We start from the raw sequence: 19,600 nt of genomic DNA on the forward strand, positions 1-19,600 counted from the left end.
TCTGTCTCTTTCTCTTTCTCTTTCTCTGTCTCTGTCTCTGTCTCTGTCTCTGTCTCTGTCTCTGTCTCTGACTCTAGCACGATCGCGATCACGATCATGATCCCTGCTACTGTATTCGTAATCTCTATATCGCCTATCCCTGCTGCGCACTCTATCGTTATCTCGGTCCCATTCCTTGTCATAGGAGCGATCGTAATTCCCTCTCGACCGAGAAGACGAATAACCACTCATTATAAATTAATGGCGTTCTGTGGTTTAGCCTTGACAAGAATTCTATACTTTTTTTATTTATTATATTCGAAAAAGGTTAACCTGAATGTCACCCAAATGTTTGGCGATGACACCATAACCCTCAAATGATCCGCGATGTTTGTTTATATTTAACTATAGGTTATCCATTCCAGTGTCACGTTGATCAACCGTCTTTTGGTAGCATTAAATTTGTATTGATCATTACCAGGACTCATTTAGACAAGCTTTAAACTAATGGTTTTTTCTTTAACTTTACAAACCGCTCGTCAGGCGACTTCTGTCATTCGTCAGCACGTTGGTGTTGCTGGCATGACGCGTCCGGTTAAATCACCAGTGGTCAGGACGACTTGCGCTTTGTACCTGTTGCGTTCTTTGGCCAACGCTGCCAACACTGCATCCCAGCCAAAAAAACAAACTGAGGGAAAGAATGCAAAATTAACAAGTACGAAGAGTTCCGAATCAGCGGAAAAGGAGAAGACGGCTACCGTACCGAAGTTAGCCCGAAGGGCGGTGCCAAGATTCCCACGTACAACCTGGGCATTCTTTTTGGCAGAACAATTGAGAAACAGCAAAAAGGAAAAATTTGCTGATAATATTAGGCTTGCATCAGTCAAGTTCAACGAGCTCAGTGCTACTGATAAGAAGGTGTTTGTTTTTGTTTCTTAATATTGTATTTTTGAAGACTAACGTTAACTGAACCTAGCACTACGAAAAACAAGCCCATGAAGATGTTGCCAGATATAATAAAGAAATCAAAGATTTTTTTACGAAAACTTCAATTGAATCTATCAATCTTTATAATGAAAATCCAAAAAAAATTTCTCTGAAGGATCCTAACCGACCCAAGAGAGGCCCGTACAGCGCATATGGTTTGTTTCTTGTATCTCTTAAAGGAAACACAGAGCTTGAAGGGTTGGATTTTACCGAGCGCAGTCATCGTTCTAAAAAACTCTATGAAGATTTATCGCAGTCTGCTAAAGATGTGAGTGTTTGGAGCGGTTGTGTCATGTATTGTTGATTGAAACTAACCTCAGCTAGGAGTTGAAAGCCCAAGCCGATACCGGAAGAGCTAAATATTTGCAAGAATTCATTGAGTACAAAGCTTCTCGCACATTTGATTCCAATTAAACGAAACTTGCTATAAAGTGTGGGATTTACTGCGATGCAAAGGCAGATTGAATATTTAAATTTAATTTTTGTTTTTTTCCCCCCCGGAATCCACTCTTATTTAATTTACATTGCACTCAGATTTATTTAGAAATGTCAAATGATCCAATACATATTTTTTTTCACTCTTCATATTTCACCCAAGAACTGCCACAAATACATGTTCTTTGAAATGCAACTGTCCAATTATTTGGAAATTTTGAATGTCCAACGTTATCCATTACAGTCACAGATCCGCACCGCACGCAACGTCTCCAAGTTGACGTTTCGCCTGTCATTATTTGCTTTCGTATGCCATCAATTTCAAATAACGAAGAATCGTACGTTTCGAGTTCGTTCAATCCGAGCCATGAAATCGGATAAAAATACAGAACCTGTCCATCAATATCTTGCTTGTATTTTTGAAGAAACGTGGCTCGAAATTTTTGGACAATAATATTCAACTCTGGCGGGATTTGCCCTTTAAAAAACAATGCGTGCTCAATCGCTAGTCGATCGGTCCCTAAAAAAAAGAAAAAAAAAATTAAAATATGAACATAGATCGCAGATTTACACAAAATTAGCATACCTGAATATCCATTGCGCATTAAAACATCCACATCGTTAACTAGCTTTTCGAATTGTGTAATTTGAACCGGTCCTGACCGAAGAATTTCATCCAGTTCGTCAAAAACAACTCGTGATACGTTTGAAAACGGTCCATCAACATTCACGTTGCCAGACACGAGTTGCTCGAGCCCTCGCAAGCCACGAAGAGTATAGCGAAGCAAAAGTCGCGGTACTGCGCTTAAAAGCAATACCAAAGCTACCGACGACGTGTTTGGCGGCAAAGGTTGATCCGGATTTCTTGATATTTCGTATATATCTTGTAGAAGAAATGCCATAAAGTCAACACACCATTTTGACAGACCAAGTAGTGTTATTAACGTATCAGATCCTATCTCATTGTCAGGTTGACCTGGTTGCTTTTGATGGGTCGCTTTTAAAGTAAACGTCAATGCAAATGAAAACAATCTCAAGTTTAATGTTGCCCATGCAAAAATGCTGACCGGACTCTTTGTCCAGCCTTTTCGACTTCCAATACATGCTTGAAAGCTAAGAAGTTTTTGTAATGACGGCAGAACCAAAAACTTATCTGCCTGCACGTCTTTTGGAAGATCAAGCGAGAATCCGATAGCTCGATGACACTGCTGTAAAACCAAAAATTGGAAATCAGGATGCGATTTTATTAGTTCTGAATTGGCAATTAACATTAAGTCTTCACAGCAAATATTACTATAGCAAGATATGGTGTGCCTAAGTGCCAATGCTACCGAAACCGATGTGATATCTAATAACGGTCAGCTCTGTAAACTTAACAAACTAGTAATTAAATCCTCACAGTCATCGTTCTGTTCTTTATCAACAGGTTCCATGTGATATAACTTGATTTCACCCGTGGGAGTAAGGATAACAAATGCTACCATGTTGGGAGATATCGCAGTTTGAAGAGCTATAAATCTGATTAGCATGCAAACGTATCTAGTTAATTTTACTTTTTTTTTCTCCCTCTTCCATACCAGGTTCAGCGACAGCAAATTTAAAACCAGCATCAAATAAACTAGAAACGCTGTGAGAGTTTAAAGTAGGATTTATTTCTGAAAAATTGCCCCGGTGCTTCATTTCAACTGAGCCATCTAAATAATGAAAAAACAAGAGGTTATCTGCATTCAGTGATACAATCCCTGTTGCAATCTTATCCGTATCAATGCATTCTTTAAAACATACAACGTCGTTTTGGTCGTCTGGGATTGGATTGCTTTGAGGATTTAGTGCATCAAAGTTACTATGTAACGTTAAAGGTAAGCTTGTCACTTCGATAGCTTGAATAGTGCTACCATCTTCGGAGCAGAAAGTAGCAAAAATAATTAAACGAGATTCTGGATGATTTACTGGAGATATAATATTAAGACATTGTAGAACTCGTTGTTTATGTGTTAAACAGTTTAGTTCGTTACAATAAATCCGTTTTATGTTAATTGATCCGAGTTCGACATTAGGTTTAACCTGCTGAGAATTATTGGATATGTTGATAGTACTTGTTGAAGTATTCCAATGTATCGTAATGCGAAATATTTTTAGACGACGGGAATATTGAGAGTATGTAGCCAAAACTAGAGAGTTATCCCTGTCAGAGTCAAATGATGCAAGAGTGTAGTATTCCTCGGAAAATAAATAGGGATCCAAGTCGTGAACAACTTCGACAAATCCTTGCTCGTTCTGGTACCAAAATTTTATCTGCATAGAAACTTAGAAAACTTTACATTTACAAACCACTACTACTTACCTTGCCATTTCGTGTGACCGCTATGCAGGCTTGCCTATTATTTATAGGATGCCATGGACCAAAAAGGTTAGTTTTGTGAATGTTATAATGGAATTGCATGTCATCCTGCCTGGTTGCGGGATTACTGACGAGAATCTGACATGTTAAAATGGAACATCATTAGAAGAAAAAACATAGAAAAAAAAATTTGACGACATACTGGCTTATTGCTATTAAGCCATTTAAATCCAACAATCTCAGAACGATGTTCATTTTGTGGTAAGGTCGTTCGATATATGCATGTAAGTTGATTAATTATACTATGAAGCATAAAGATGGAGAGCAGACCGTTGGCATCAATAACCGCTAATTCTGTACCGAATGTGTTCCAGCTTAGATGTACAATAGGTGAAGAGCCGTGAATCTCACTTATATCATCCAAAGCCGTGGGCTGGCTTAGTGACCAATTGTCTCCATCCGTGCAGTGAATGTAGGTGGTGTACACTGTCGACTGTCGAGCTTGATCAGCAGAAGACGGCGGAGCAAACGCAATAAGCCCGAGATTTGACCAAGCTATTCGACTAAAAAAAAAGTAAGAACGTTGTAACATGGTGATTGTATTTCTTTAAGAAATACCTTGTTGGTCTCGCGGTTATTTGCTCTTGAGGCCACCTTTCATGTTCGACATGGTTTTGCATATTGCTGGGGAGATCTGGTCAACGGGACCTTTGATGATGTAGATTGAAAGAAATACGTAATATACAGTCGAAATCAAATTGCTTTCAATCTAGCTGCATTGAGCTGCTTTCATGATATGTATTTTTTGAGCACCACGACGTGTTGATTTCTACTTTACAGTGGTCGCTGGTTGTACAATAAATAATAGTTGAATATTAGTGTTAAAGTTGTGTAACTTGGCCCGGGGTTCGTTGCCCTTTCTAGCCAAAATCTGATGATATCCACCGCCCACAAAAAGCACGGACAACATCAATGGTCCAAATTCAAGTACGGTGCTTAAACCAAGTGAGCACATTAAATTTCCTCTGCCACATAAAATACCAAATATATTATGTATTGGCCTGCACGAAGTTGCTTCGGAGATATATGTAGAACTAGCCAAAAACTAAGGTTTACAGGCCAAACCTTAACCGGGGCGGCCGTTTTCGAGCTTTGAGAATTCCTCCCAACCACCCAAAAAAATTTGTAAACTATATTTATATCTGTTACTTTTGGGAAGTTGCTCAAGATCGGTCAACGATATCAATAGGCTAGTCTTCCGGCACCGCACGCTCCACTGAAGAACCGTTATTCAAGCAGTTCTCGATGATTATAAGGATATACTTGTTTTTAATTCATTTTACTCCTCTTTATTTCGAGTGCAACTCAAGAAAGTAATCAAATCACACGGCAAAGCCACAGACAGGGGTTCTCTAAAGAGCATCCGACGAACGACCATTAGGCGCGCAACTGCGCCTAGCCTATAGCGCCAGAGAACAAAAAAAAACAAAACGCAAACAAGTATAAGGATCTAATTGAGACCAAAAAGAACTACATACATCTATGTCTTCTCAAATACGAAGGAAACCTCACAAGAATAAACGGCCGGTTTACGATAATCCGTACAGCTCAGACAGCAGCGACAGTCCCGAGATTGTCGTGCGAGCACCTGCTCCGGCAGATCGTTCACGTACAAAATCTATGGTGCATTCTCCCAAAAGAAGACGGAACAGCACTGCACAACAATCGTCGGTTTTTCAATCCAGTCACAATATTCTTGATTCTCAACTCTTTGCCATTATTGCTGATGCCGATGTCGCAGAGATGGGCTCAATAGAGTTTGACGGTCTTTTTGGGCCAGCCGAAGAAGATGAGGACGATGAAGATGACGAGGAAGATGACGATGACGATGACGAGGAAGAAGACAACGACGAAGACGAGGACGAGGACGACGATGGTGATGATAATGATGACGACGAAGACGATGACGATGACGACGATGATAATAATGACCTTAATCTGAGTAAGAATTTTGAGGAAGATGATGTGGAAGATGACGAACAGATTGAGCTCGAAGAAGAGGCAGCGATAGTGGAGGAACTTTCTCTTACCGATGACAATACTCATGCAATCATCACAGTTGCTCTCGCCGAAGACATGTCGTCCGACAGCAGTTCACGATCAGATAATGATGAGTTGTCATTTACAGACACCCTCTTTGTTGATAAGGCTGATCCTGTGTTGAAACACATCGTTTCATCCGCTCCCAAAACATATAACGACTCTGATGACGATTCTTTTGTTCTTGATTACCTGTTTTCGTCTGGCGAAACTAGTGAAGATGATCAAAATGGTGATTCCAAGTTTAAGAAGTCTCGCCGGCGCCGGCGGCAGCGACAAAACACGTTTAATGGCAATGTCGATGACTCAGATGAAGATGAGGAAGAAAACGAGGCGTTCGATTTAAAGAATGAAGACGTGTCGTCTGGGTTAGACATTTCCATACGCCGTAACGGGAATTACTATGAAGTCGATGACGGCGAATCTACAGATGAGGATGAAAACCTTCCACCTCCGAGTCATCAAAAGGCAGGCCACCGGGCGACCGAGATCATTGTTGGGCCAGCGTCTGCAAGTAGGCCGCCTGTACTGGGAAGCTGGGTGCTGCCGGCGGGAAGGCACATTGGGATCATAAACGGACTTACGACGAGAACGCTAAGCCCGCCGCCGTACCCTCGAGGCGAAGACGAGCTTGATTTCGATCAAATGAGCCACAACGATTTGGAAAGTTCGCCGACCGTGCTGGCGGCCACGCGAAATAATGAACTGCTTGCCCGACAAATGGCGTATCTTGCCGACGATTTTGGATGCGACACCGAGCAGGGCGCGGTGGCGATGGAAGACTTCATCTACATGAGCGAGCTGGATAATGATGAGGACGACGAGCTGTCTTCAGGGGCCACGTCGGGACCGATAACGACGCCGGTATGGGCTGGCAAGTTTCACAGTCGGTTTCCGCTATCGGCATTTCGGACTCGGTCGAGCATGCAGTATAGAAGCATATGAAGAGAGGGGGGAGGGGGGAGGGGGGGACAGCAGGCGCACGGGTCATATCATGTATAGAAAGAACTACGGAAACACATATACAAATCATAAAATTATGCGTCTGTAATGGGGATGGGTCATTTGTTGTTGGCTTGGATTGGACTTGTGGAATAGTTTATTAGCGAGCTCGGTGTTTTTTGATTATTTGATTTGCTTTAAAATTGTTCATGAATACAGTTTGTGGTTTCAAGAATTGCGCCATAAGCGCACGTTGTTGATCTGTTGAGCGCTGAGCATGTGCCAAACGCGTTTTTGCCCTTGCCCTCGGGTGGTTTAAGTTTGTTCGCCCAGCACGCGAAAAATTTTAGTAAAGCATATATATAACTACATGGTCGTTCTTCTTCTTTCCTTCTCCCTTTTGCCATCAGGTTTCAATCTTTTGCTTGCATTACCCACTCCCATACACAATGAGCTCCTCTGAACACTTCTTTTTCACTTCTGAGTATGTATTGTCTGTTGTGCTTCCGTCTTCAGTGCTAACTCGTGCCGCAGGTCCGTCGGTGAAGGTGTAAGTTGAGCTTCTCGCTCGCACCCGCGTCCTTCTTTTTATGCTCTCAATCGCATCTCTGACCCATTTTCTAGCACCCGGACAAAATCTGTGACCAGGTCTCCGATGCCATTGTCGATGCCTGCTTTGCTGAGGACCCTTACTCCAAGGTGAGTAATCCAATTGCTGACAATTAATTAATTCCTTGTTCTTAATTTGACTCACGTGCGCTTCAGGTTGCCTGCGAGACTGCTGCCAAGACTGGTATGAAATTTTTTTTTATGTCCAAGACAAAATTCAATTGACAGGTTTGGTCTAATTTTACGCCGTCTAGGTTTGATCCTTGTCTTTGGTGAGATTACTACCAAGGCCAATCTCGACTACCAGAAGATCGTTCGTGACACCATCAAGAAGATTGGTTACGACGACTCCGAGAAGGGTTTTGACTACAAGACCTGCAACGTTCTCGTTGCCATTGAGGAGCAATCTCCTGATATTGCTCAGGGTGTTCATATCGAACGCTCTTTCGATGACATTGGAGCTGGTGACCAAGGGTACGTTACATTGCGTTGCGCCCGTTCAAGTTGCGAACCAACACTAACGGTATTTTTAGTATCATGTTTGGCTATGCCACTGATGAAACCGAGGAGCTTCTTCCTTTGACCGTTGTTCTTTCTCACAAGCTCAATGCTGCTCTTGCTGCCGCCCGCCGGGATGGCACCCTCCCTTGGCTCCGCCCGGACACAAAGACCCAGGTCACGGTTGAGTACAAGTACGAAAATGGCGCCACCATTCCTCTTCGCGTCGACACTGTCGTCGTGTCTACTCAACATGCCGATACCATCTCCACCGAAGATCTGCGCAAGGAGATCCTCGAGAAGATCATTAAAAAGTCTATTCCGGCCAAGTATCTTGATGACAAGACCGTTTACCACATCCAGCCTTCTGGACGTTTCATCATTGGTGGTCCTCAAGGTGATGCTGGTCTGACCGGTCGCAAGATCATTGTTGACACCTATGGTGGTTGGGGTGCTCACGGTGGTGGTGCTTTCTCTGGAAAGGATTACACCAAGGTCGACAGATCTGCTGCATACGCTGCTAGATGGGTGGCCAAGTCCCTTGTCAATGCTGGTCTTGCCAAGCGTGTCTTGGTTCAGTTTTCTTATGCCATTGGTGTTGCCGAGCCCCTTTCCATCTTCGTTGACTCTTACGGAACTTCCAAGTACTCTTCTTCTGAGCTTGTTGAGATTGTCCGCAAGAATTTCGACCTTCGTCCTGGTGCTATTGTTCGTGAGCTTGACCTTGCTAAGCCAATCTACTTCAAGACTGCCACTTATGGTCACTTCACCAACCAGGAGAACTCTTGGGAAAAGCCAAAGACCCTCAAGTTGTAAATCGCTTGAACGTGGGTTTTTAATCTTTTTTAAGTTTTTTATTTTCTTGTTCAATATTTAATTATTATTTTATTTTTTGTTTTGTGAACTTGTTTTAATAGCTTGTTTCTCAGTTTTGTTTCTTGTCAACTTATTTTTTTTTTATCGAAAGTTTCAACAACTTTTTTTAGACTTTGCTAGCTTGTGATGGAACTTTACGGTAGTATATCTATATATGGATATAGAAGACGATTATCAAGATCGTCGGTATAAAAAAAAAATTGGGAGTTATATTATGCCGTGAGGTATAGCTTGCATTGTTTAATTTTTCTTATTTTTATTTTTATTTTTATTTTTTTAATCGGAGGGTGCTGGTTTGCGCTTTTTAAAAGGGTGGAATAATCGGTTATGAACGAAAGCAAAAGTGGAGTTATACTAGCGTTTAGATTTGTTTATATGGTTAGCAGAGATCATAATGGCATTCAACATTGCAGTAAATTTTTTTTTTTTTTGCCAATTTGTAGAATTGTGAAATGTAAACTCCTTATATTGTAGTTGCTTGCGATGATTGTTCTAAAACGAGGCTGATTCCATACGATAATTTTATTGCTCATTAACTTGTATTCTAAAAGCTCATATGTAAGGAGCTACCGAGCAAGCGTCGTGGGAGATTAATTAACAAAAAAAAAAAAAAATCGCCTGAGGTCAATCTACGAGACGATGAAGATCCGTGAGCGACATTGCGCCGATTACATAGACGCCACATATCTCTTGGATTATCGCATGATTTTAAAACTTATGCGGAGAGCGGTTTCATTTCTTTGTTAATCATTACCAGAATATCGATTAAACAAGGAATAAATTTTTTTCTTGCTGATTGTTCCCACGATCAATGGGGTTTGGAAATGTGTATCATTTGTATTTATTGTTTTAGTACAACAAGATTGTAAATCTCATCATTTCTTATGCACAATCTTAACCATGATAACCATAATTCCTTACATGACAGCCAAGCTGCCAAACTTCTCAGAGTATCCAGGAACGTCCCATCTACCCTTGGTGACCAACTCGCCAACCTTCTTCTCGAGGTCAGGTCTGGCAGCCAAGACTTCATCAACCGTGAGTTCTTCAAATGGCCTGGCAGATTCAATGTTGTCGAGCGTCTTGACCAGGTCAGCAAGTTCGATGTTAACCTTGGTCTCGGTGGCCTTGGCGTTCTCTAAAGCCTTAACTTCAAAACCTTCGATGGCCTTGATCTGTTCGGCAACATCGTACGTGACCGGGGTAAACTTGTTAAACGCGGCCTCAATCTCGTCCACGATAGCAGTGTTCTTTAAAACCGAACGGTAATAAGCAAAATCAACAGTCGTGGGTTGCGACTCAAATTCGAAAACCTTCTTGCGAGCGTCCTCGTTGCGCTTGCGGAATGATTGCAAAGACGCGGCAGTATTTCCCTTAAGGCCAAGTGAAGTGGCAACCTTGGCCCAATCGAGCTTCAAAGCAGCAGAGCGCTATAATAAATATGCAAAACTTGTTAGAATTCATGTATTTTTTTTACCCCTCCCCCCCAAGCCACTCAAGTTCAATTGCCAGCAGCCACAACAAAATTTTTCCAAAACTCTCAATTTCCATCATAAATTATAAATAATAATACTTACAGCAACAGATGACATTGTGAGATGACGTATAAAAATCAAAAAGATTAAAATATGAAGTAAAAATCCAAAATATCGCGAAGACGGGAACAAGATTTGCTTTCTCTCACCGCAGTTTCTCGCCAATCCCGAGCCAGAACCGCAGCGCCATTATAAAGTCATTCCATACAGCACGTGATGTACTTCCGGGTAAATTTACTGGCGGCTCAACTTCACATTAATATATATGCAAGGTGTTATTTTATCCTTGACAGAAGCTAAATGTAATTCCACTACAATGTCCAAGTTGAACGTACTTGTATATGCTGGCAAGTAGATTTTTTTTTAATTGGACGTTTAAAGCCTTTGTACTTATATATTTAATTTTCAGGTGCTGGCACAACTGTAGAATCGGTCGCTCAATGCACTGCGACCCTGCGAGCCATTCTATCCCCTTATTATTCAGTCCATACGGTCGATGCTGACGTGCTAATCAAAGAGCCATGGAGTTCAAGCACATCGTTAATTGCCATACCAGGTGGTGCTGATATTCCATATTGCAAAGCTCTTAATGGAGTCGCCAACGACAAGATCAAGTCATTCGTTAACCGTGGCGGTGTTTATTTGGGATTCTGTGCCGGTGGTTATTACGGCGCTTCTCGTGTTGAATTTGAGCTAGACAATCCTTCGTTAGCTGTTAAGGGAGATCGCGAACTTGCATTTTTTCCTGGAATCTCTAGAGGCACCGCGTATGCTGGCTTCGTATACAATTCAGAACTCGGCGCCCGAGCAGTGAAGCTAAAAGTCAACAGGGATGTGCTGCCCGAATTGCAAGATTTTGACAAGAATATTAATAATAATGATAATGACAATAACCCATTGGCCGATGATGACAGCACGCAATTTGAGTTTGCGTCTTATTATAATGGCGGGAGCGTGTTTGTTGATGCCCATTTGCTTGCGGACAAGAACGTGACCGTTATTGCGCGTTACGATCAAACCCCGCAAGTGGAAGGTGGCGATGCCGCGATCGTGCACGTCAAAGTCGGACAAGGGTGTGCTATTCTTACCGGCCCGCATCCCGAGTTTTCACCCAAGCGACTTCACAAATCAGATCCTCATTTGCCTCCGTTCTATGGCGACCTCATGCAAAAGCTCGTCACCGACAATCACAAGAGATTAATTTTTTTAAAAGCTCTTTTGAGAAAGGCCGGGCTTAAAGTTAATTCCGGCGTCACTGATGATTCTGTGCCCGAACTCACGCCGATTCACGCTACCGGAATTCATACCGGATTGGTTGAGTCATTGTGGCATAAGCTCAAGTCAAATAAAGGCTTGGTACAAGCTGATGGTAATGAATTAAAGATATTTGGTGAAAATGATACGTTTGCGTTTACGGAAGCCGGCGACTCTCCATTTAACCTTTCAGACATTAGGAACCACTTGCCTGAACGGGATGAAGAACCAGCGGATTTGAATAAGGTTACCAAAAATGTGATTTTATACGACCACGAAACTAAACATATTCCTGCATCTCGGGACACGCCATATTTTGATCTCAATCTGTACTATAACACATTAAGGCCTTCCATTTCTTCCAATCAAACGTTCGGTTCGATCATTTTATATAGCGAAGTGATAACGTCAACGTCAACCATTTTGGACAAAAACTTGAAGCTTCTGCGGAATCTGCCAACCGGTACTACCGCGGTTGGTTCGATTCAAATTTCTGGACGCGGCCGAGCCGGAAATGTTTGGGTTTCGCCCCTTGGTCTTCTCGCATTTTCGATCGTGATTCGTCATCCGTCTTCGGTCCAGGCTATTGCGCCTTTAGTGTTTGTGCAATATATTGCCGCAATGGCGATTGTCAAGGCCGCCACGTCATATGGAGACGGTTATGACAAGTTAGATATTCGTTTGAAATGGCCGAACGATGTATACGCTCTCAATCCCGAATACGACCAGGCAGTGAACGACAAGAGCAGGAACCTGGTCGATGACTTGCCACCTAAATATTTGAAGTTGGCCGGCGTATTGGTCAACAGTAATTACAGTGATAACGAATACTTGCTCGTGGTAGGATGCGGCATTAACACTGCCAACGAAAGCCCAACCACTTCGTTGAACTCAATGGTTGCTGCGTTAAACGTTAAGCGGCGGAAAAATTCGCAACCTGCGCTTGCACCGTACAAGATTGAAATTTTGTTTGCCAAGATCATGCAAGAATTCGAAAGCTTGTACGGTGCTTTCAAGTATCAAGGTTTCGCCGCGTTGCAAGACCTGTATTATTCCATGTGGTTGCACACTGGTGCCATCGTGCGGCTTGAAATGCTGGGCGGCGTCAAGGCCAGGATCAAAGGAATATCGACAGACTACGGTATGCTTGTTGTGGAAGAGTTGTCCTGGGATGACCGGCCAACAAATAAGATTTATACGCTTCAACCTGACGGCAACTCGTTTGACATGTTTAAGGGATTATTAAAACGAAAGGAATTGTAAAAATAGATTATTTTAAATACGTTGACTCTGGCCCCAACAACAAAAAAAGAGTCTGGAATTGATAAATTATAATCCAACTACGTACACTTATTTGAATAAGTTTACAAAAAAAATCGACAACCAGACGACAACATGGCTCTCTATCTAGCAAGACAAAAAAGACGTCCATGTTGCCCAGCTTTGCGGCCTACGAGTCAATGGCATATTTCAAACACATCACTCGCGAAAGATTTTTTTGTGTTTATTTACAGAGATTATGAATTTGGATTTGACAAGCGCGCAGTTTGAATTGCGAATTGCCATAGCATTTCTTTTTGTCGAGATTTGAGATCGCATCAAGAAGAAGTCCCCCCTTTTGCGTCAGGGACAACTTTCTGATTTCCCTTGTAATCTGTTGTAAGGCATCTAACCGCTTTATCGTGCAAGATTTCCAATAACATCCTATTATTATTCTCTTAATTATATAAAACAACTTTCAAACTTGACTTCGTACTTATACTTCTTTCTCTTCCTAACATGAACTTTATGCATACACCAAACCCTCTTAAACACCAAACCCGCTTTCTTCTCAGCGCAAACGAGAACGTCAATTAATATTCTTCAAACAGCCTTCCCCTTTCGTGAACATGGCAAATTTTTTGTATTACAATATGTTACCAGAATGGTTCAGTTTTTGCACTTTTTCTCTAAGCTAATGATACATTATATTTATATGTTTTGTTTGTTAATGAAAACAAGCTATGCTGGGCTAAGCTGACTGGTTGTCTTTGAAAATAGTAGCGGGCTCTGTAATCTGAACTCACAGGTCCTTCAGATGCTGAATCAATCATGTCACGTTTTTTTTGTAATTTCCGCTAGAGCGATGTACTTTGTCTCGATGGAGCTAAGTGTGACCACAGGCTGCCTCTTTGATTTTCAATGTCACAGCTGTTTCACCAACTCGGGCAACGCTGGCATTATTATCTAAGTAGGTCATCAGCTCCGTTTTTTTCTCACTTCTTATATGTCAGTTCCAAGTTTGATGTTGCTCTTATATATTTGAGAACTTGTATGGCAGCTTTCCATGCATTCTGGGTGAGATTACTCAAGCATCTCGATAGCACCGACACGGGATATGCAATGCCTGCATGTACTGTGGCTGCAGCAAACATAATCTTTTCTAATCAAAGAACGATACTTGAACTCATCACATGGACCCGACTTAGCCGTTGTGAGACTTATCCATTGAGAGATCCACATTGGATACTACAGGCGTGGCGGGGCATCTGCCGCTTGATCTTACCCAAAATGTGCGATCATCTTCTCAATGTAGTCCTGCTAAGTCCATTTTGATTGTCTCATGAGTGTGCGCGAACTTTATCCCCAAAAACTTTGTCGCAACCCCAAGGTCTTTCATCTTGCATTTTGAAAGCAGCAAATTCTTTACAGACGTCATTTCTCTTTCATCCTTAGTCGCTATTAACAAGGCATCAGCATAAAGTCCAACCAAGGTAGGAGCGCCAGCATCCGACTTTTTGTAGTACATGCATGTGTCTCAGCATGACTCTTCCTGAACCCATTATCGGCGAGGACTTTATCTATCATTGCATTCCATATCATTGGGCTTTGTTTCAGGCCATAAATCGACTTGAACAACTTGTAAGCCTTTTCCGTTCCTTCATATTTTGATCCTGGAGCAACTTTCATATCGATGTCTTCTTCTAAGTCGCCATACAAAAACGCAGTCGTCACATCCACCTGGTGCAGAGACGGTCTCAGCTTTGCAGCGAGAGCAACAAGAACTTTTAACTTTTATCGAATCATATCTAATAACAGGTGAAAACGTTTCAGTGTAGTCGATGCTGAACATTTGGCTAAAGGCCTAAGCCACTAGTCGAGCTTTTTGGTGACCATCACTCTCAATGGTGAACCCCCATTTCGAGCCAACTGCTTTACGGTCTTCAGGTATGAAGACAAGTTTAAGGTGCCGTTTTTTTCACGAGCCACCATTTCAGCACGGGCATGCATCTAGCCATTGATCTTTATCATGAGCAGAAAGCATTTTGTTTAAACGTTGTTGGAATCTCACTTCGGGCCACTTCCTTTTTAGCAGCCATACAACATGTAGCTCCAAGATTGACGGTGCGCTTCAAACGCTTGACTGGCCTATTGTTCTCCTAGCATTCAATATAATGAAATAACCTCATCATTGGCAATCGAGCCTCCGCCAGATAGTACTAGGGCCATTAATGTTTCCATCATTTTATAATCTTTCACTAAAATGAAAGGGACCAATGCCAGCGTATCATTGCAAGGTCTACCGGCTGGATCAGGGAGATCCAGGACGACGTTGTTGATATAATAAAAGTCGGGGATCATGGCGGGGTCGGTAAACTAGTGCGTTTGGAGGGACGACTTACCACCTGCCATCCGGACACAGGATCTATAGTATCTTTATCAGGGGCGAGGGAGAGGGTATTAAAAGCAAGCTCTGGATCTTCATCAGGAACAACCGAGGACATGTCAGACGGATTTATCGTCAAGAGCAATGGAAGACATATCAGAGGGAAAGTCATCACCGTCTCTGGAGGTGACACTGTATCTGGAGGCCAGGCGGCTGGACGGAAGAAAGTGGGAATGGCGAGAGCGGTAATTCTGGATTCGTCACCCGACAAGGAATCAGGCCGGGATGATGAACCCTGAAGGTACAATTTCATCGAAGCGCACCTGTGAAGAGACGATGACTTTAGAGGTCACACCATCAAACAGACGATAAGCTTTGTGAGAAGAATCATAGCTAATCATAGTACAAACACGAGAGACTGGGGCCAATTTACCATTACGAAGGACAGGAGGGACAAGGGGATACACCGTACACCCGAAAATCCCAAAAGTGAGCAGAGAGTGAAGCAGTACCAGACCATCGGTGATAAGGCGTATCGTGCTTCAGAATGCGCGAGGGCGTGCGATTCAGCAAGTAGGCAGCGGTAGCAATGGTTTCAGATCAGAGTTGTATTGGCACCAACAAAGTGAACAACGAACACGTTTTTGAAGGGCCGCGATGGAAACGTTCAGCCACGACCAGTCTGATAGGTATGGTAGGGAACTGCAAGTTGGCGAGTGATCCCTGTTGCAGAACCCGCCGCTATTATCAGTTTGCATGGCGGCAATTCGGTAATTGCTGCGACCAACAAACGCATGTTTCTGCTGACGCACAATCGCAATTGCGCCATCGTCTTTGAGAATATGGGCCACAAAAGACTGGAGATTATGGGTTGCCGTTAAGTTTAACGTAAACAGGGAAGATTGTGCAACTGTATCTATTGAAATACAACGTAGCACGCAAGGACTTCCATCCACTCGCGTGCTTACTCGTTTAAAGACGAGTCAGCTGAAACAGCCACTGAATTAACGCGGCGATTAGCGTGATTGGCATCTTGCTTGAGTGACGGTCGAAGAGCAAGGCGTGGTCGTCCGGGTCTTCATGGAACGACCGGTGAGCCAGTCGCGGACGTTTTTGGCCTCCGAGAGGGTCCCCGGGTTCTCGGAAAACAGCTTGTTGTACTGCTGTGTATGAGGCGATATCGCTCCCATAAAGGTCATTACTAGACCGCGGTCACTTTCAACAGTAGCAGTAGATAAATCGTTGAAGCGAGTAATGAGCTCCGAAATATCCCCGGGCGATGTGCCACGAAGGCGGACGTCACGTAAGCGCTCGAGGCGATGCAAATCGATATTCGCAAGAAGGAATTCGTCTTCGAGAGCAGAGAAAAAAGACTCCAGGGAATAAATGGTGGGATCGCTGGAACCCACATAGCCCACCACGAGGCGGCTTGCTTGATCAGAGCGGTGATAAGTTGTTCCCGGACCACTTCCCAGGTCCAGTAACTGGCGGCAAAAAATACGACGGATCTTAATTACCCAAGCGTCGTATTTAGACCAATCTCCATCGAAAGTAGGGATGGAGGTGTTCGCGAGTACGCAGCAGTGCGTTGTGGTATGCGACTGTGGCAGGCGTAGTGGTCATTTATTTGTTTGTGATTCTAAGAACGGGCAGGACCTAATAACTTGGTCAAGTCTTTATTCCCATTTCTCATTTTTTTTTTGACAAACGTGAATGTTAAGGGGCAACAATCCAATCGAGTAACGCGATGCATTAAGCTCCAGCGTGCAAAGCCAGGAAAGAAATTTGGTTGTCCATCAAAAAATTTTTTTTTTTCTTTTTTTTTTTTTTTTTTTTTCGTGATTCACAGAACGAGCTCATGTGTTTACATTGGCCAACCTAAGCAAGATACAAGTGGGGTTATCTGGTTGAATTTGTTTTAAGTTGCATTGTTCTTATTTCAAAATACTTGTTTGTTCCGCAGTATTAGTTTACAGTTATAGAACAAACACACGTAAAAATGACACATGCATTTGCTCATCGGATTTTTTTAAACAGAAAAAAAATATTGAAACGGATTTATTATACAAGGATTATAAATTTTAAAAATACAAATTACGCACATATACTCAGGCTCTTTCTTTCAAAAAAACAAAAAAAAAATCCATCCATTCATCCCTGTGTCCCCATTATTCTGCTGTTTTGGAAAATAGTCGTTCACGTTCATCAGCTCGTTGCTTTCGCTTTCGTGCCAGATCACGCCGGCTGGCCAAGAACTTGATCGAATGTGCCGTGACGGTCTTTGCGTTCGCATGCAACGCGACCGAGTGCAACATGTCAAGCGGCGGCACGCTGAACCACAACAGCTTGCCGTTCTCATCCTTTTGATAAAGTTCAGCAGTTTCAGGCGGGATCTTGTCCGTGATGTATTCGGGTAACGTGAACGTGCTCGGCGGCGGTGGCGGATTGTAAGCCGCGTTCAGGGTTCGCGTGAGAGGAGGCGGGCCTGGTGCCATGTACGGCGCTGACGTTGAAGTCGATGGTCCCAAATGCGGCGTCAATGCTTGATTGTAGCTATACCCTGTCGGCGGTGTCGGCGTGCCCGGCGTGGAATAGCCCGAGCCCAACCGGCCGAGGTCAGGCCGGGGTTGCTTGACGGAGTTGCTTAGCGTCCGCTCAATTGATGACCGGGGCACGGACACGTTCCTCAAGTTTGGAGAGTTAATTGCCGGCGATGGAGCTGTTAAAGGTGCAGGAGTTGGCGAGTCCAAACTCGGCGACGCATCTCTTGCGTTGGGATCAACCGGTCGAACATAAACCGCGCCAACAATGGGCGGTGCATTCTCAACCCCCATCTTTGGTTCCGGAATCGGATCATCTTCTTTTGCGTTTTCCGGTAATAAATGCTTAATCGGAGAAGGAATTTTTTTTAAAGGATGAGGAGTCTCAAACAGATCCATTTCGTAATCCAATGATCGCACTTCATCGGGAATGCATGCCTTCCAAGTTCGGATCTTGTTAAACGTCTTGTCATGTTCATTATAACGACTTTCACAACAGTACACAGTCCGATTACCAATCCCTACCGGCCTGCCCCTTTGGTACTTTGTGAAAAACATGACAAAACATTTGCCCAAAACTTCATCGATCAGGTGATCCCGATACTGGCCAGATTTAACAACCTCGTTCTCATAAAAAAATTTGTCAGCTCGATGCACGGTCTGTTCTGGCCGGAAATACCAGCATGCGTTTATCCACTTTCTGCCATCCGAACCTTGCCATGTCCTGAATATCTGAGCAACCGTAGGACGCGACGGATCGTTCAAGTTACTGATATGAACCCAATCTCCAACTTTGTAAACCTCACCGTTATGTGCAATCCCGTCCAACGGAATTCGTGAAACTCGCGCTTGATTCGATTCTTGATCTTGAAACGCGCTATCGGGTCGTTTAAGTTCTTCACTGGCAACGTTGTTTGTAACTTCTTGCAACTTCACCGTGTCCCTGTAAATCTGACTTTCTTCGGCATTAAACCTCTTTGCGTTCTCAAACATTAAATTCATGTCTTCCATGTATGCCTCCACGCTCGAATACACCCTGCGTTTTATTTTTTTCTAAAATTTTGTTTTAACACAACAAAAAAAATAAAATAAAATAAAAATATTCCGATAATTACCTTAATAATGTCCAAAGCAATAGGTTGTGCAATTTCTCGATAGTACTCAGGATATTGCTTCCCATCTGGCAGTCTCTCAAAAGGATAGTAAAGGTACCGGTCGTAACTTTTGATCGCGGTCAGGCATGATTTATTTAAAAAAAAAATAAAAAAAAATACATGGGTTGGACTCACGTTCTTGCTCGTCGAACAGCGCGCAATATTGCCTTAATTCGGCTCTCGTGAGGTTTATCGATAGTCGGCGGCCTGCCACGCTTGCGTCTCCTTGGCTTGTCTGCCCCTGGTTCGTCCACAGAGTGCAACTGCGCAACGTGACTTGCGTTGTCTCCCTTGGCTGAGTCCGACTTGGCTTGTCCGGCGGCTTCTTGATCAAACTCTTCTTCTTCCTCAACCTCATCGTCATCATCGGAATTGGAAGAATCATCATCATCATCATCAGAAAAATCATCGTCAGAATCTGCAGAATCATCTGAGCCACCAGGCCCAATGTCGACTTCGTCATCTTGATCGTCAACGTTCTCGCGTTTGTCGACTTCGCCGCTCGATGCTTGATGCAATACAACTTTCGGAGGCCTGCCCCGTCTGCGCTTCGCCGGAGCTTCAGACATTTTGACTTGAAGAAATTAAAGAAAAGAAAAAAAAAAGAAAAAGAAAATAACAAAGAACGTTTTGTTAAATTAAGAACTGGCACAGATTTGATTCAATTCTTTTGTCCCGGGCGGTCCATCCCCAAATATTACGGG

At 43.1% G+C, this 19,600-nt stretch overlaps 8 protein-coding genes across 8 annotated transcripts; 4 read left to right on the top strand and 4 right to left on the bottom strand.

The window, feature by feature from the left end:
- Positions 1–397: 397 nt before the first annotated feature.
- Positions 398–1,664, top strand: V1514DRAFT_323509 (uncharacterized protein). Its single transcript, XM_066926255.1, has 3 exons — positions 398–897; positions 956–1,234; positions 1,291–1,664. The coding sequence occupies exons 1-3, from the start codon at positions 487–489 to the stop codon at positions 1,378–1,380; spliced, it is 780 nt and encodes a 259-aa protein (XP_066786195.1). The 5' UTR covers positions 398–486; the 3' UTR covers positions 1,381–1,664.
- Positions 1,462–4,899, bottom strand: V1514DRAFT_365185 (mediator complex, subunit Med16). Its single transcript, XM_066929804.1, has 7 exons — positions 4,361–4,899; positions 3,945–4,305; positions 3,746–3,880; positions 2,979–3,696; positions 2,801–2,911; positions 1,988–2,749; positions 1,462–1,921 (listed from the first exon to the last, which is right to left on the bottom strand). Exons 1-7 carry the CDS (start codon positions 4,420–4,422, stop codon positions 1,542–1,544), a joined length of 2,529 nt encoding a protein of 842 aa, XP_066786196.1. The 5' UTR covers positions 4,423–4,899; the 3' UTR covers positions 1,462–1,541.
- Positions 4,859–7,019, top strand: V1514DRAFT_323512 (transcription factor CRF1-domain-containing protein). The gene has a single exon (XM_066926256.1). The coding sequence runs from the start codon at positions 5,285–5,287 to the stop codon at positions 6,785–6,787; it is 1,503 nt and encodes a 500-aa protein (XP_066786197.1). The 5' UTR covers positions 4,859–5,284; the 3' UTR covers positions 6,788–7,019.
- A 149-nt stretch (positions 7,020–7,168) lies between these two features.
- Positions 7,169–9,184, top strand: V1514DRAFT_323513 (S-adenosylmethionine synthetase). The gene is made up of 6 exons (XM_066926257.1): positions 7,169–7,268; positions 7,319–7,334; positions 7,409–7,483; positions 7,550–7,577; positions 7,648–7,867; positions 7,927–9,184. Exons 1-6 carry the CDS (start codon positions 7,234–7,236, stop codon positions 8,705–8,707), a joined length of 1,155 nt encoding a protein of 384 aa, XP_066786198.1. The 5' UTR covers positions 7,169–7,233; the 3' UTR covers positions 8,708–9,184.
- Positions 9,185–9,454: 270 nt separating this feature from the next.
- On the bottom strand, positions 9,455–10,445 carry V1514DRAFT_323517 (uncharacterized protein). The gene is made up of 2 exons (XM_066926258.1): positions 10,345–10,445; positions 9,455–10,197 (listed from the first exon to the last, which is right to left on the bottom strand). The coding sequence occupies exons 1-2, from the start codon at positions 10,357–10,359 to the stop codon at positions 9,685–9,687; spliced, it is 528 nt and encodes a 175-aa protein (XP_066786199.1). The 5' UTR covers positions 10,360–10,445; the 3' UTR covers positions 9,455–9,684.
- A 155-nt stretch (positions 10,446–10,600) lies between these two features.
- Positions 10,601–13,304, top strand: V1514DRAFT_300684 (biotin-protein ligase). The gene is made up of 2 exons (XM_066925534.1): positions 10,601–10,649; positions 10,712–13,304. The coding sequence occupies exons 1-2, from the start codon at positions 10,619–10,621 to the stop codon at positions 12,817–12,819; spliced, it is 2,139 nt and encodes a 712-aa protein (XP_066786200.1). The 5' UTR covers positions 10,601–10,618; the 3' UTR covers positions 12,820–13,304.
- A 2,914-nt stretch (positions 13,305–16,218) lies between these two features.
- On the bottom strand, positions 16,219–16,748 carry V1514DRAFT_340158 (uncharacterized protein; the record flags this gene model as incomplete). Its single annotated transcript, XM_066929015.1, has 2 exons — positions 16,219–16,669; positions 16,720–16,748. The coding sequence occupies 2 exons, from the start codon at positions 16,746–16,748 to the stop codon at positions 16,219–16,221; spliced, it is 480 nt and encodes a 159-aa protein (XP_066786201.1).
- Positions 16,749–17,226: 478 nt separating this feature from the next.
- V1514DRAFT_323523 (uncharacterized protein) lies at positions 17,227–19,600 on the bottom strand. Its single transcript, XM_066926259.1, has 3 exons — positions 19,032–19,600; positions 18,858–18,963; positions 17,227–18,795 (listed from the first exon to the last, which is right to left on the bottom strand). The coding sequence occupies exons 1-3, from the start codon at positions 19,463–19,465 to the stop codon at positions 17,371–17,373; spliced, it is 1,965 nt and encodes a 654-aa protein (XP_066786202.1). The 5' UTR covers positions 19,466–19,600; the 3' UTR covers positions 17,227–17,370.

Source organism: Lipomyces japonicus (genome assembly GCF_038497905.1).
Source record: "Lipomyces japonicus strain CBS 7319 unplaced genomic scaffold V1514scaffold_1, whole genome shotgun sequence".
NCBI lineage: Eukaryota > Fungi > Ascomycota > Lipomycetes > Lipomycetales > Lipomycetaceae > Lipomyces > Lipomyces japonicus.